The sequence below is a fragment of the Trichomycterus rosablanca genome, chromosome 7, assembly GCF_030014385.1.
Source record: "Trichomycterus rosablanca isolate fTriRos1 chromosome 7, fTriRos1.hap1, whole genome shotgun sequence".
Lineage (NCBI taxonomy): Eukaryota > Metazoa > Chordata > Actinopteri > Siluriformes > Trichomycteridae > Trichomycterus > Trichomycterus rosablanca.
Window position 1 is genome coordinate 10,961,095 of NC_085994.1, and position 15,314 is coordinate 10,976,408.

Below are 15,314 nucleotides of genomic sequence, written 5' to 3' on the forward strand. Positions count from 1 at the left end.
CATAACATTTGATCCCTAAGAAGACGTTTCATGAGAAACCGTCATGCTACTGTGTTAAATATAACTACATGAGCTTGATAGTACTTCAGAAAATCATTGTTACTTAACACAGTCTTCTGCTGCTTTCTAACCCTAAATCTGCCTGAAACTATTACACAAAAAGAAAGTCAAACATCAATTCTATGCAGAAACGGCACCAAGTTCGTTGGGCGCAAGCTCATCTCAAATGGACCAAAAGTGGAAACAGTGGGAACGTGTGCTGTGGTCAGATGAGTCCACGTTTCAGCTTGTTCTCGGAGTTCTCCATGCCAAAGACGAAAAAGACAATCCAGACTGTTATCACCGAAAGGTCCAAAAGTCAACATCTGTCATGGTTTGGGGATGCATCAGTGCTCGCAGCTTGGGTGACTTGCACATATGTGAAGGTACTATTGACACCGAGGCGTATATTGGAATTTGAGAGAGACATATGCTACCATCTTTTCATAGGAAGTCCATGATGCCAGGCCTCATTATGCACATGCTACAACGGCAGTGATTTATAGACAAAGAGTGTGTGTGTTTGACTGACCTGCCTGCAGTCCAGATCTGTCTCCTATTGAAAATAAATGGTGCATCATGAAGAGGAGATTAAGACAATGACAACCACAGAATGTTGAGCAGCTAAGGCCTTGTATTAGGCGAAAGTGGCGAAAAATTCCACATGCAAAAACTGCAACAATTAGTGTCCCTAGATCCCAAACTATAAAAATGTCTCATTAATAGAAAGGGTGATGTAACACAGTGCTAAATATGTCCCTGTCCTAACTGCCCTGTCCTGACAAATTTATTTGCAAAAATCAATGTCGAGAGGTGAATATGCTGGACATCATTTTCTTTCAACTTTTATCAATTCAATGCAGATACAAGAAAATTAACAAATCCCAGACTCTTCTTTTAATTTCATTTTACAAAATGTGCCAACTTTTCTGGACATGGGGTTGTATCTGTCCTATGATGTCACACTGATCTATAGAGCATCAGGACCATAAAAGCTCAAAACATCCTTTACAGATGCCGTCTGACACAATCAGAGCACATGCTAATTTAGAACTGGATTTATTACAGATAAAAGCTGTTTTTGATACCTGCCAATGAAAAGCAACAGACTATTCATTCCTTCATTGAAAGCGCCTAACAGAAACAGCACCTGGCTCTGGTACAACAGAGAGAGTAAGCGAGAGAGCAATCCTCGTGCCTCAGCTAATTACCAAGCTAGTGATTAATTATGCCTGAGACATGTCAGGAACACTGTAATGATGAGCTACAGCTACATCAACACACACAGTGATAGTCTCAGGGCAGCAGCAACGGTTAACAGGGTAAATTCAATTCACATGGATAAAGTAGCCTTAAACTCATGATGATGTAAAACTCAACACTTTTTGTACTGATTGTTTTAGGTCTCACCACATGTAAATGTACATTTGGTTTTGTATTGTGATTATTGTACTTCTTTGCTTTTGGCTGCCTGTCTGTTAGTCCCATTATGTTCTCTAGTGTCTTTTGTATTTTGTAGTCATAAACATTAAAGGCTGAAGCTCTATGCAGTTGCATTTCTTGTAGGATTCTTAGGATTTTTTGTGTTTTGTGGCTTTCTGGCTAAGTTATCACTAAGTCAATTAAAAAATGTCAGTAAACCAACCACTTCTGTTTTTAATTTCCTCCATTTCAAGATAATGGCTTTTACTCTAGAGCATGAGAAATGGCTTTTCAACCTTTTGCCGACTGATATATTTCTTCATCTTTTAGTTTTAGGTTTTTTTAAATGTGGAATAATGTCCCTATAGAAACTTTTTCCTCATTTTATCTCCTAATCTAGTCATGTCCAATTACAACTTCCTCCTTCGCTGTAGACCCCTGACTATCACATGCCCTCTCTAACACGCATACAATCACCAGTGCCTTTTTTTAATATGCCAGAGATAGTCATACAGAGTGCCACATTGTGTATGAAGTGGCACAGACTATCTTTTTTGCATGCGCTTTGACCAGTCTGCAGGGGGCACAACTGCTGCAACATTGAGCAACACATTAGACTAGGGGTGTTCAAACTTTTCTTGTTAGGGGCCAGACGAAGTAGAAAAAATATGTATTTACAGGCCACCCTCTCTGTAATAAATAAAGAAATTAAATACCTACTTGATTAGTAACAATTGCAGTTTCTTTTTATTTGAGAGACTAATTATCTACCAGGGATCTTTAAAAAGTTTCCGCACTTCCATATTTTGATTGGAAACGGTAAGGGCAGGAGGAGTAGTAACTGGTTGTGTCTGAGAGACTTAATCTGAATAGTTTATAGTCTGGATTTAGCGCCATCTGATTTCCACCTTATTGGACCATTTAACGAAGCTTTAAGGGGAAGAAGATTTTCATGTGATGATGATGTGAAAGCAGCGGTGCATCAGTGGATACGCGCTCAACCAAAAACGTTTTTTGCTGATAGCATTAAAATGGTACGACGCTGGGAAAAATGCATCGAAAGGTGACTAGTGATGTCATTTGTTTTTGAAACTCTTAATAAATAGAGTTAAAAAAGTGTGGAAAGATTTTGAAGAATCCTCGTTTCTTTGACAGTGTTGTGCAAACTTATATATTGCACATTTTACCCACAAGTTAATAATCCTAATGTGAAGATTTTTATACTTCTTCATCACAGCAATGGTGTCCTGACCAATTAAATATACACTCCTCCCTCTGAACCCAGCAAAAATATTTATTTACCTGACATGCCTAAAATCGTCTGCATTTGCTGTCCAGTTATTGTAGGTGTGCCGTCATTAACATTTTGAATTAGAGGGAAAGAAGATGGGTGAGTTATGGGTGAATACAGTGTTTATTTTTTATTAAAATACCACAGAGACCTCTTCAAGAAAAGGCTGTAAACGGCCCATGGACCCTAGTTTGAACACCCCTGCATTAGACCTTTCTGATGGCCAGCCAGGTTGATAGCACAGCTGAGATTTGTTCCTATAGGGACTTTAGGGACTTCACTGCTTGAATTTGATAGTAAGGCTTGGTTAAAATCAAGTACACTAAGTTTAATTGGCTGAATTGCCTTACCAAAAAAAGAGGCAATGACTTGTCCATCAGTTAAATACACTTTATGCATATGCACGTTTCACAAATGTGTTGTTAATTCTTGTGTTTTACTGTAACACATTTGTAATAGCAGTAGCACCCTGCCACACTGCAAATTTATCAGGAACAGTTTGAGGAACATGACAAAAAATTCAAGGTGTTGATTTGGCCTCCATGCCCGCCAGATCTCAGGGTGTGTGATGTGCCGTACAAAGAAACTCAGATCCATGGAGAGCCCACCTCGCAACTCCTTGGTGCCAGATACCACACGACACATTCAGAGGTTTAAATTCAGATTATTTTTTGTTGTCTTAAAAATAAAAACAATTCTGAAATATAAGTCTCAAAAGGATTTTAAAAAAGGTGAAAGCCTTTCAGAAGTAAAAAAAAAAAAACTTTATACGGTTATGTGCCATTACTGTAAGTGACAGTACATTTACCGTAAAAGGGAATTTTGTCCTGGACTAGAGTGTTTTTGCATCTTGGAAGCCAATCCAAACAGCACTCATTTTCCATATCCATAATCAATCTGCTCCTCGTCATACAGACTGACCTCCTCAATTATGTTCCTAACACCATTAGCCACTCCGAGGAGCAGCTTTTCAGGAAACACGAGCCCTGCGGTCCATAATGCACAGAGCACTGAAAGAGAGACGACCACAGACCACAGGGGGAAAAGTATCCTGAAGTAAAGTAGGATCCTCAACCCATCAGCTTCATGACATTACACAATGATAACAAAAAATGTCATCTTTTTCAGACATGGTTAAACCTTTTAGCGCAAGCAGTGAGTGCCTTTAATTACTTGTTTTCAACATGACTCACTCAACCTTGTTATAGACCGGCGTGCTCACTGTATGCACATTTAAATTCATTGGAGAAAGCAAAGCCAAGAAATAGTTTAATAAAAGAATTCTGCTAATTATTATGTGGTTTATCTTTAGCAGTGGTGAGATAAAAGAATAAAGAAAAACAAAAGAAAAGGAAGAGGTTTTATAATTATAATTACATCTTAAAGAGAGACATTTAAAATTAGATCATTTAGGTCAATCAATTATCCTAAACAGGTAAGATTACTTCCCAATCAAATTCAATTACCATAATATAATTAAATGTTAAACTGGTACTAGTAGAAATCATTAAAATGCATCAAAAAAGATGTTTTTCAACAAACTGAAAACGCGAACCCACCACTGCTGAGATCTGGGTTGGAATCGGAGTGGTTCTATCGACCAGCGAGTGTCTACACAGTCATGACTGGCTATGTCTGGGGTTTGCCTGCTCTAGATTGCCATCCTGTCAAGGGTATTCCTGCCTTGTACCAAGTGTCTCTGCTTGAAGAGGACCCACCACGACCCTGACCAGGATAAAGCAGTTGATGAAATTAAACATAAAAAGTGGCTGAAGACTTGTTTCTCCACACTGTATGTATGAGGGACCATTGTGCATCACGCCAGTTGCCCTGTGTATACTGTGCATTTAGGTGTGTGCATTAATTATTGAGTACCAAAACAATGTTAAAAGTTAAACACCAAGAACAAACTGTGAAAAGCTATTTGCCCCATCCAGAATTTTTATTCTAAGGAATGTTCTAATTTATTCTAGGAATGGGGAATGTTTGAAGCCCTGCAATAGGTTGGCACTCTGTCCAGGGTATTGCGCCCTGGTGGAACCTGACCTGCCACAACCCTGTCTAGGATAATAAGCAAATAGTGAATCAGATTGATGTTGTTTGCAACAACAGCTTTTCCATCTTGACAAACTAAATAAAAAGACAGACTGGTCACCATATATTACTTAACTTTTGCTACTGTGAATTAGGAATGAAGCTGGAGACATCAATTAATTCGTATTGTCACCTTTCACACAAAAGAAAAATATGTGTGCATATTTGATATAAAAAACACAAGTTCACCCAAAATGATGCCACCAGAAAGAAATGACCTGAAAGGGCCGATCCCACATCTCTGCTGGGATATAATACAACACTATTGCTATCATGGATAAGCTTGGAGACAGATGTTTGGTGACAGATATTCGACCATTTCTCTCCAGGGAAGCTACCCAGATTCTGGTACAATCACTTGTAATCTCACGGTTGGACTACTGCAACTCCCTCCTGGCAGGAGCTCCCATGTCCACTATTAAACCCTTGCAGCTCATCCAAAATGCAGCTGCCCGTCTGGTTTTCAACCAGCCCAAACACTGCCACATCACCCCACTGCTGCGTTCTCTTCACTGGCTTCCTGTAGCTGCACGCATTCAGTTTAAAACACTGATGCTCGCCTACAAAGCCAAAAATGGACCAGCCCCAAGCTACCTTCGAGGCCTAATCAAACCCCGCTCTGTACCACGCAACCTCCGAGCCACTAGTCTCGCTCGACTTGAGCCTCCACCCAGGACTAAAGGAAGACAAGCATCAAGGCTCTTCTCTGTTCTAGCACCCAAGTGGTGGAATGAACTTCCTCTGTCTGTCCAAACATCTGAGTCTCTTGCTGTCTTTAAAAAACGATTAAAAACTCACCTTTTTACTACACACTTAAGCTGACTTGTACCTATTTACTAACATTTTCCATTTTCCAAAAAAAAAAAAAAAAAAAAAAAAAAAAAAAACTTTGGTTCTAACAGGTTTCAGCAGATTTGTGTTCTTTGACTGTTGTTTACTAAAGCTTGAGAAATGAAATGTTTACTATGGAAGCACTTCTGGATAAGAGCGTCTGCTAAATGCAGAAAATGTAAAATGTAAATGGTACTGGTGGGCTGATTCACTGTAAAATATCCATATACCTATAATTTCATGCATTTGTTTTGTTCTTGCTAATGAGCAGAAAGTTGTTATTCTGACACTGGAATTTCTAATGTCTGAAGGCAATAAGTGCAAAGTACTGAGCTAGGGAGACCCATAGATGGACCTTCATGTTTACATTAATCCTGCTAAAACACATTAGGAACCTTCCAAGAGTCCTTCGATGAAACACAATCTTCACTGCTCACAAATAAAAAACATGACAAAGTTCCCTGATAAATACTTAAGCACATTTTATAAAACTACAGTTCAAAATGCAACTCTATATGCGCTTTGAAATCTTAAAGGCATGTTTCGTGGTGTGGGGAAGGTTTTTTCAGTGTTCTTACCCTGGCAGCTTGTGATGAGTAGGGGTCCTCAAAGAGAGCCCAGATTTTGGGCTGCCAAATCTCATAGCAGCTTCTGGTCCTCTCAGGACAGTCCTCAATACCAAACCTTCGCGGGACATCCCTCTCATCATCAGCATCCTCAGGATCAGGAGGTTCAAAGATGTCCAGAGCCTCCTCAGCATCCCTGTGCTGTCTGTAGGTCATCCAGCAGCATGGCTCCACATCTGTCTCATCAATTCCCCAAAAAGCGAGCTCTTCCTCGAACAGTGGGCCGCACACATCCGCTGGACAGTGTAGTTTCCCGGTTCGGTAGTAGTTCAGCACGTAGGCGAATATGACCGGGTGCCGGTCAAAGAAAAACTCGTTGGAGTTGGTGCTTTGGAGCGCGTCAGGGTTCGAGTCCGTGTCTAACTGCGTGTCTGGTTCCGCGAGCCAGGCGAGGCGCGTGCCGGGGATGCTTCTAAGCGTGCTCTTGTAGGTTTCGTGGCGCGTGCCGCCCACGTTCAGGATGATTTTGTCCAAGTCCTCGGCCCTCGCCATCTCTTCCTTTAGACATGTTTTGGATGGAGGTTTGTTGCCTGACTTGCGCCCGCGGTAAGACGAAACACACACCGAGCTGATCATAGATTTGGATGAAGTGGCGAGTCGCCGGGCACTCTTTTAGCTGGTCTAGAGCATCAATCGGTCAGTCTCCAGTGTGAACAAGAATATATTCAGTTATTTATATGTGTGTGGTGATGGTGGCATAGCGGTTGATACGGCCTTGCAGAAATGAGAAACCACCTGTTACCCAGCAGCGCCTGAAACACAATGAGAATGGGAGTCGTAATCCTTAATGTCTTATTACTTTTGACACAGTAATGAATTGGTCTCATCAAATAGCCAGACGGACATTGTTAGACTTTGGACTCAAAAAAAGTCACGTGTATTTTAAATCACATCATTCTGCACAGCCATCATCTGAGCGCCTCGGATTTTATATTAATTAGGTCTATAAACGGGTAATCAATACACATAATTATACATACGATCTATCTCTATCTCTTCTTTTCTTATTCCATTTGTCCGTGCAGCTGACAATTCATAAAAAATAGCAACAATAAAGAAATTTGAAGGTTGATGTTAGATAGATAGACAAACAAGCGCTGTATGGATTACCGTTAACGATACCGGCGCTCCATATAGAGTGTTAAGCATTAAATATTGTATTTTATTTGTAATACTGCTGCTACAAATCGGGTCTTTAAATACAGACAACACGTTTCAGCAGCGAGTAAAACAATTAGTTGAACTCCCAGCGTGCATTTACAACAAGTGTGCCGAATTAGTAAGACATGTACGGAACACAGTGACCTTATTCTAAAGCAAAACACTACATGTTTAATAAGATTCGTGCATCATTAATATCATTTCTCAGTGTATGTTCATTAAAACTGTGTAAACTGATGATAAGAGATAAGGTATAAGGGTTTCACCTGCTCTCGCATTATCCATACACAGACTAAATATGCGCCCAAGTTTCAACAGGTCTTCAGATCCCGACAGAAAAACAACACTTCATCCTGTGTCATCAAGTCATCCTGTGAAATCATAAGTCCTCAGTCAGTGATTGTGTTCGGATAAGTCAAGCTGGGCTACGTTGAGTTAGGTGTGAAATCTGTTGCATCTCCTGAAGTATCTCCTCCCTGAGCTCAGCCACAGCCCACAGGGACTGATCGAGTCTCCTCAACAGCAGCTTAACCCTTTGCCTTCTGTTTACAAAATGAGAATCAGTGTTAACCTATCAGTTTAGGACAACAAGATATTTAATGATTCAACGAGTGTGTATATACAGTGTATCACAAAAGTGAGTACACCCCTCACATTTCTGCAGATATTTAAGTATATCTTTTCATGGGACAACACTGACAAAATGACACTTTGACACAATGAAAAGTAGTCTGTGTGCAGCTTATATAACAGTGTAAATGTATTCTTCCCTCAAAATAACTCAATATACAGCCATTAATGTCTAAACCACCGGCAACAAAAGTGAGTACACCCCTAAGAGACTACACCCCTAAATGTCCAAATTGAGCACTGCTTGTCATTTTCTCTCCAAAATGTCATGTGATTTGTTATTGTTACTAGGTCTCAGGTGTGCATAGGGAGCAGGTGTGTTCAATTTAGTAGTACAGCTCTCACACTCTCTCATACTGGTCACTGAAAGTTCCAACATGGCACCTCATGGCAAAGAACTCTCTGAGGATCTTAAAAGACGAATTGTTGCGCTACATGAAGATGGCCAAGGCTACAAGAAGATTGCCAACACCCTGAAACTGAGCTGCAGCACAGTGGCCAAGATCATCCAGCGTTTTAAAAGAGCAGGGTCCACTCAGAACAGACCTCGCGTTGGTCGTCCAAAGAAGCTGAGTGCACGTGCTCAGCGTCACATCCAACTGCTGTCTTTGAAAGATAGGCGCAGGAGTGCTGTCAGCATTGCTGCAGAGATTGAAAAGGTGGGGGGTCAGCCTGTCAGTGCTCAGACCATACGCCGCACACTACATCAAATTGGTCTGCATGGCTGTCACCCCAGAAGGAAGCCTCTTCTGAAGTCTCTACACAAGAAAGCCCGCAAACAGTTTGCTGAAGACATGTCAACAAAGGACATGGATTACTGGAACCATGTCCTATGGTCTGATGAGACCAAGATTAATTTGTTTGGTTCAGATGGTCTCAAGCATGTGTGGCGGCAATCAGGTGAGGAGTACAAAGATAAGTGTGTCATGCCTACAGTCAAGCATGGTGGTGGGAATGCCATGGTCTGGGGCTGCATGAGTGCAGCAGGTGTTGGGGAGTTACATTTCATTGAGGGACACATGAACTCCAATATGTACTGTGAAATACTGAAGCAGAGCATGATCCCCTCCCTCCAGAAACTGGGTCGCAGGGCAGTGTTCCAGCATGATAATGACCCCAAACACACCTCTAAGACGACCACTGCTTTATTGAAGAGGCTGAGGGTAAAGGTGATGGACTGGCCAAGCATGTCTCCAGACCTAAACCCAATAGAACATCTTTGGGGCATCCTCAAGCGGAAGGTGGAGGAGTGCAAAGTCTCGAATATCCGCCAGCTCCGTGATGTCGTCATGGAGGAGTAGAAAAGCATTCCAGTGGCAACCTGTGAAGCTCTGGTAAACTCCATGCCCAGGAGAGTTAAGGCAGTTCTGGGAAATAATGGTGGCCACACAAAATATTGACACTTCAGGAACTTTCACTAAGGGGTGTACTCACTTTTGTTGCCGGTGGTTTAGACATTAATGGCTGTATATTGAGTTATTTTGAGGGAAGAATAAATTTACACTGTTATATAAGCTGCACACAGACTACTTTTCATTGTGTCAAAGTGTCATTTTGTCAGTGTTGTCCCATGAAAAGATATACTTAAATATCTGCAGAAATGTGAGGGGTGTACTCACTTTTGTGATACACTGTACATACACACCCATCAGCCATAACATTAAAACCACCTCCTTGTTTCTACACTTACTGTCCATGTTATCAGCTACACTTACCATACAGGAGCACTTTGTAGTTCTACAACTACTGACTGTAGTCCATCTGTTTCTCTGCATGCTTTGTTAGCCCCCTTTCATGCTGTTCTTCAATGGTCAGGACTCCCACAGGACCACCACAGAGTAGGTATTATTTAGGTGGTGGATCATTCTCAGCACTGCAGTGACACTGACATGGTGGTGGTGTGTTAGTGTGTGTTGTGCTGGTACGAGTGGATAAGACACAGCAGCGCTGCTGGAGTTTTTAAACACCTCACTGTCACTGCTGGACTGAGAATAGTCCACCAACCAATAACCAGCGCCCCGTAGGCAGCGTCCTGTGACCACTGATGAAGGTCTAGAAGATGACCAACTCAAGCAGCAGCAATAGATGAGCGATCGTCTCTGACTTTACATCTACAAGGTGGACCAACTAGGTAGGAGTGTCTAATAGAGTGGACAGTGAGTGGACACGGTATTAAAAAACTCCAGCAGCGCTGCTGTGTCTGATCCACTCGTACCAGCACAACACACACTAACACACCACCACCATGTCAGTGTCACTGCAGTGCTGAATGAGAATGATCCACCACCTAAATAAAACCTGCTCTGTGGTGGTCTTGTGGGAGTCCTGACCATTGAAGAACAGGGTGAAAGCAGGTTAAAAAGGTATGTGGAAAAATAGATGGACTACAGTCAGTAATTGTAGAACTACAAAGTGTTTCTATATGGTAAGTGGAGCTGATAAAATGGACAGTGAGTGTAGAAACAAGGAGTTGGTTTTAATGTTATAGCTGATAAATGAAATATGTTGGCTGAAATGTGTTTTTAAAAAGTCATTTATAACTGTGACAACCTGTTATTTAAACAAGGTGCTGTGACTGTTGTATAGGTGATGAAATTACCCCCATACCATGATAGACACTGATATTTAAACTTTGCGTTGGCAACAATCTAGATAGTACTCTTACTCTTTGCCTGAAGACCACAATGTCCTTTATTTTAATCAGACCACTGCACATGTTTCCGCTTTTCTTAGTCCATCTCAGATGAACTTGAACCCAGATAATTTGGCAGTGTTTCTGGATATTGTTGATACATGGCTTTCACTTTGCGTAGCACAGTCTCGACTTGCATTTGTAGGTGCAGAGGCAACTGTGTTTACTGACAATGGCTTTCCAGTGTATTCCTGGACCCACGTGGTTGTATTTACTACAGAAGCATACACATCAGAATTCATTTAACCCTGGAATGACATTTTTAAATAACATCTGTCAGTTTTAATGCAGTACCCTCTTACGGATCTAAGGTCCTTTTCAAAATCTTCTAATAATCTTATGAACTGTAAAAGGTAAACAACACATTTTAATTAATCGCCATTACTTTGAACACTGCCTTTAAGTAGCATAGATTAGACTTGGAGAAAATTCAAACTGAGCTTGGTTCTGCCCTCATAAGACTTCATTCTTACTCAACTTAATGCTAAAATCTGTCAAATATAATAAAATTAAGAAAAAAAAAATGAACCACATATATAGCATTTGCAGTGCATTAGCAGTTCCCAGACTGCTGGAGACATTAAACATCCTAGAAACACTAAACATTCTGCTCACCCAAGCAGCGCTGTATTCATGCATATGTTTAAAGATATACAAACACATGCATATAGGAAATGATATTTTATATAAATATTTTGTAAAATAATTACCTAATAAGTCATCAAAGTAGTTGCATATTAAAAGAATACCCAAACAAAGTACTCTGCATACTTGTCCAACTCATTAAGCAATTAAGATGCATCTTCAAAATCACAACCTTGACTGGATTCACATAATTTGACAACATTTCTGCTAAATCTGCAGCCAGTTAACTGTAAATACCTGATTTGAAGTAAAATGTAAATTCTGTTAGAATTTAATCAATGCTTTTTTTAAGATACTTTTAAGAACAGCAACAAATTATTCTATACAAAATACTAAACTACAAATTCTCTTATTTTCTAAAAAGGCTATGGATCCTAACCTCTGCCTCTGAATTTATTAAAACACTATTAACATGAAGCCATAATGGCTGAGTCGATAAGAAGTTAATTGAATGAGTAAGAAGTCTCCACTTTTTTCCTCATTCCTGCACTTAATTAGATTTTTCTGAATTGCTTTCAGGCCATAGCGCCATGAGAATTATCCAACAAATTAAACAACAAATAAATTATGTCAAAAATTAAACCCAGCTTAACTGCACTGGTAAATAGATCTGTGATTGTCTATCTAATTTCATCCCTCATAATAAACACATTATACGTACAATAATAGCATGCTTTTACTTACACTGATTTTTCTCTTTATTGCGCTTTACACCATGCATCTGCTTTTTTGAAAATTGGGTTTATAAGTGCCTAACCTCACAATTACTCTTTTTGACTAAATTAAACACAGTTCTAAATCTTGTGGAAAGCCTTCCCAGAAAAGTGGATGCTGGTACACTTGAAAATGTTAATGCCTATGGTTTTGGAATAGGATGTCCAATAAGCATATGCTACCTTGTTTTCATACTTTTTGACATATAGTATATAGACAGTAGCAATTATGTTCATGAACACTTACCATTTAATGAAAGAGGTTGGCGGGACGGTGGCTAAGTGGGTAGCACTGTCGCCTCACAGCAAGAAGGTCCTGGGTTTGAAGGCTAACTTTGCAGGGCAGTCTGTACGATTATTAACAGCACTAGTAATTACTACTAGTAGTAGGGACAGTGGTAGCTTAATGGGTAGAGCTTTGGGCTATCAATTAAAAGGTTGAGAGTTCGAATCCCAGCTCTGCCATGCCCATGAGCAAGGCCCTTAACCCTCTCTGCTCCAGGGGCGCCGTACGATGGCCGATCCTGCACTGTGACCCCAGCTTCCAAACAAACAAAAGAATTTCATTCTACTGTACATCTGTATGTTTATTTTCACCTGTATGAAACCATTCCCAGTATTTGACATATTTTTTTCTTGTTATTTTAGTATGCGTACTATTTGAGGGTGTATCAAGTTGTTTTTTTTAGATTCAGGTTCAATGATACCACGTCCAAAAATGCATGTCAACAATAAGCAAGTGATCAAAGTATGTGCGCTGATGTGCAGCGTAAAATCAAGGAGAAAAAATAAATGAATCCGAGTGGATTTGGCTACACGAACAGTATGGATTGTTCTATAGTGAGTTGGAGGTTAATAAATACTTTGCAATGCAGCGTTGGTGTTATGTTTTGTAGAGAACGATCAGGTCAGAAATACTGTAAAACTTGTGTGTATGCCGATGTATTCTGATATCTGATATATACACTACATTATCTGAATCTGAATCTGAGTTGCAATGAATGCTATGTCGAACTGCCAATGAAAACGCAAGATACGGGGTGAGCGGAAATGCAGGGGAGGAGGTGTAAAAAGGTGGGACGGGCGTAATATAGTTTATATCAGAATACATCGGCACACACACAAGTTTTACAGTATTTCTGACCTGATCGTTCTCTACAAAACACCAACGCTGCATTGCACCTCCATTAACCTCCAACTCACTATAGAACAATCCATGCTGTTCACGTAGCCAAATCCACTCGGATTCATTTATTTTTTCTTCTTGCTTTTACGCTGCACATCAGTGCACAAACTTTGTTCGCTCGCTACTTGTTGACGTGCATTTTTGGACGTGGTATCATTAAACCTCTCGTCACTTCTCGCGTTTGTTTTCATGGCAAAACGTAGTTTGGGAGACCGGAGAAGTTCGCCTGCGATTCCAGTTGGTGATAGATGGTGTAGTGTGAAACCCCCTATCGCCGATCAGTCGTGTAGTGTGAAATACACACCGACTTGAAAGACTCCCGATTACTAGAGATCCAGTCGTGTAGTGTGAACTGTACAGCGACCTGACGACTTGGAAAGTCGTGTAGTGTGAACTTGGCATAAGTCGCTTTGGATAAACCGTCTGCTACATGCCGAAAATGTAAATGTAAATGTAATGCTCCTGCACATTTTCGAATTGCTGTGTGGATGAGTGATATCCCTACTCATTGTACCATTACTGCTCCTGTTTCGAAGCCGTTAAAAGAATATTCTAGCTTAGACCTTCCGACCGCCTCTACAGTATACATTTAAAAGGTCCGACAGTGCCATCTTGAGTTCAAAGTAAAGATTACATCAGTTTTTATTAAAGTTCGATACATTATTAATATGTTTATTATCTATACACTACTGGTACACTAAGTTAACATTAGCCAGGTATCTCGCTAGCTAGCCTAGGCGCCACATGCCATAACAATTTAAACAACATCGTTAAGATGAAGTTATTATTAAATTAAGACTAAATTAGTGTTAATTATGCTTACACTTATTATCAAAGATACAAAAAGAGATTAAACTTAACGACGGAGCTCAGCGTTTCTTAATGTAGTTTAGTTTCGGTTCTTCAGGCTGGAGTTTATTAGCTTGCTTTATCCAGGGTTTTTTACGTGCTAAATAAAGTACTTTTGATTGGTCACAAGCAACGTCATTTTCTTAGGCCCCACCCCCAGTTCTGTTCCATCAGAGAAGCATTACCATGTGCACTGGTCAGTTTCATTTATTAAGTCTCTCTCAAAAAGAAGCACTGTCGCCTCACAGCAAGAAGGTCCTGGGTTCGAACCCCAGGTGGGGCGGTCCAGGTCCTTTCTGTGTAGAGTTTGCATGTTCTCCCCGTGTCCTCGTGGGTTTCCTCCGGGTGCTCCGGTTTCCTCCCACAGTCCAAAGACATGCAAGTGAGGTGAATTGAAGATACTAAATTGTCCATGACTGTGTTAGATATAACCTCGTGAACTGATGAACCACTGATGAACTACCGTTTTTGTCATGAATGTATCCAAAAGTGTAAAACATGACGTTAAAATCAAACAAACTCTCAAAAGGATTTTAAGTTGTCATGTAATGTTTAAGCAGATGCACTTGAAAATACATGGGTTGATGTTGATTAACAAGATCACATCAAAATACTACTGCAGATATTGTTTTACTCTGATCAGATTCTACATATTTTCATAAATTGCAACCTAATTGCCTCCATATTTTACTCTTCCACTATGGTTGTGCCTCTTTACACAATGTGAGGTCCAAAAAGACGTTTTGACAGGTTTTGTGTGAGGTACAGTGTATCACAAAAGTGAGTACACCCCTCACATTTCTGCAGATATTTAAGTATATCTTTTCATGGGACAACACTGACAAAATGACTTTTTGACACAATGAAAAGTAGTCTGTGTGCAGCTTATATAACAGTGTAAATTTATTCTTCCCTCAAAATAACTCAATATACAGCCATTAATGTCTAAACCACCGGCAACAAAAGTGAGTACACCCCTAAGAGACTACACCCCTAAATGTCCAAATTGAGCACTGCTTATCATTTTCCCTCCAAAATGTAATGTGATTTGTTAGTGTTACTAGGTCTCAGGTGTGCATAGGGAGCAGGTGTGTTCAATTTAGTAGTACAGCTCTCACACTCTCTCATACTGGTC

The 15,314-nt window shown here is 40.3% G+C and overlaps 1 protein-coding gene across 1 annotated transcript in view; it reads right to left on the reverse strand.

Annotated features, from left to right (window-relative positions):
• The window catches only part of kcnc4 (potassium voltage-gated channel, Shaw-related subfamily, member 4), a 28,139-nt gene extending 21,156 nt beyond the window's left edge, over window positions 1–6,983 (reverse strand). Inside the window, exon 1 of the mRNA XM_062998363.1 lies at window positions 6,256–6,983. Within this exon, the coding sequence (XP_062854433.1) occupies window positions 6,256–6,879 (624 nt within the window). The 5' untranslated portion in view covers window positions 6,880–6,983. The remainder of the gene's footprint in view (window positions 1–6,255) is intronic.
• Window positions 6,984–15,314: the final 8,331 nt, after the last annotated feature.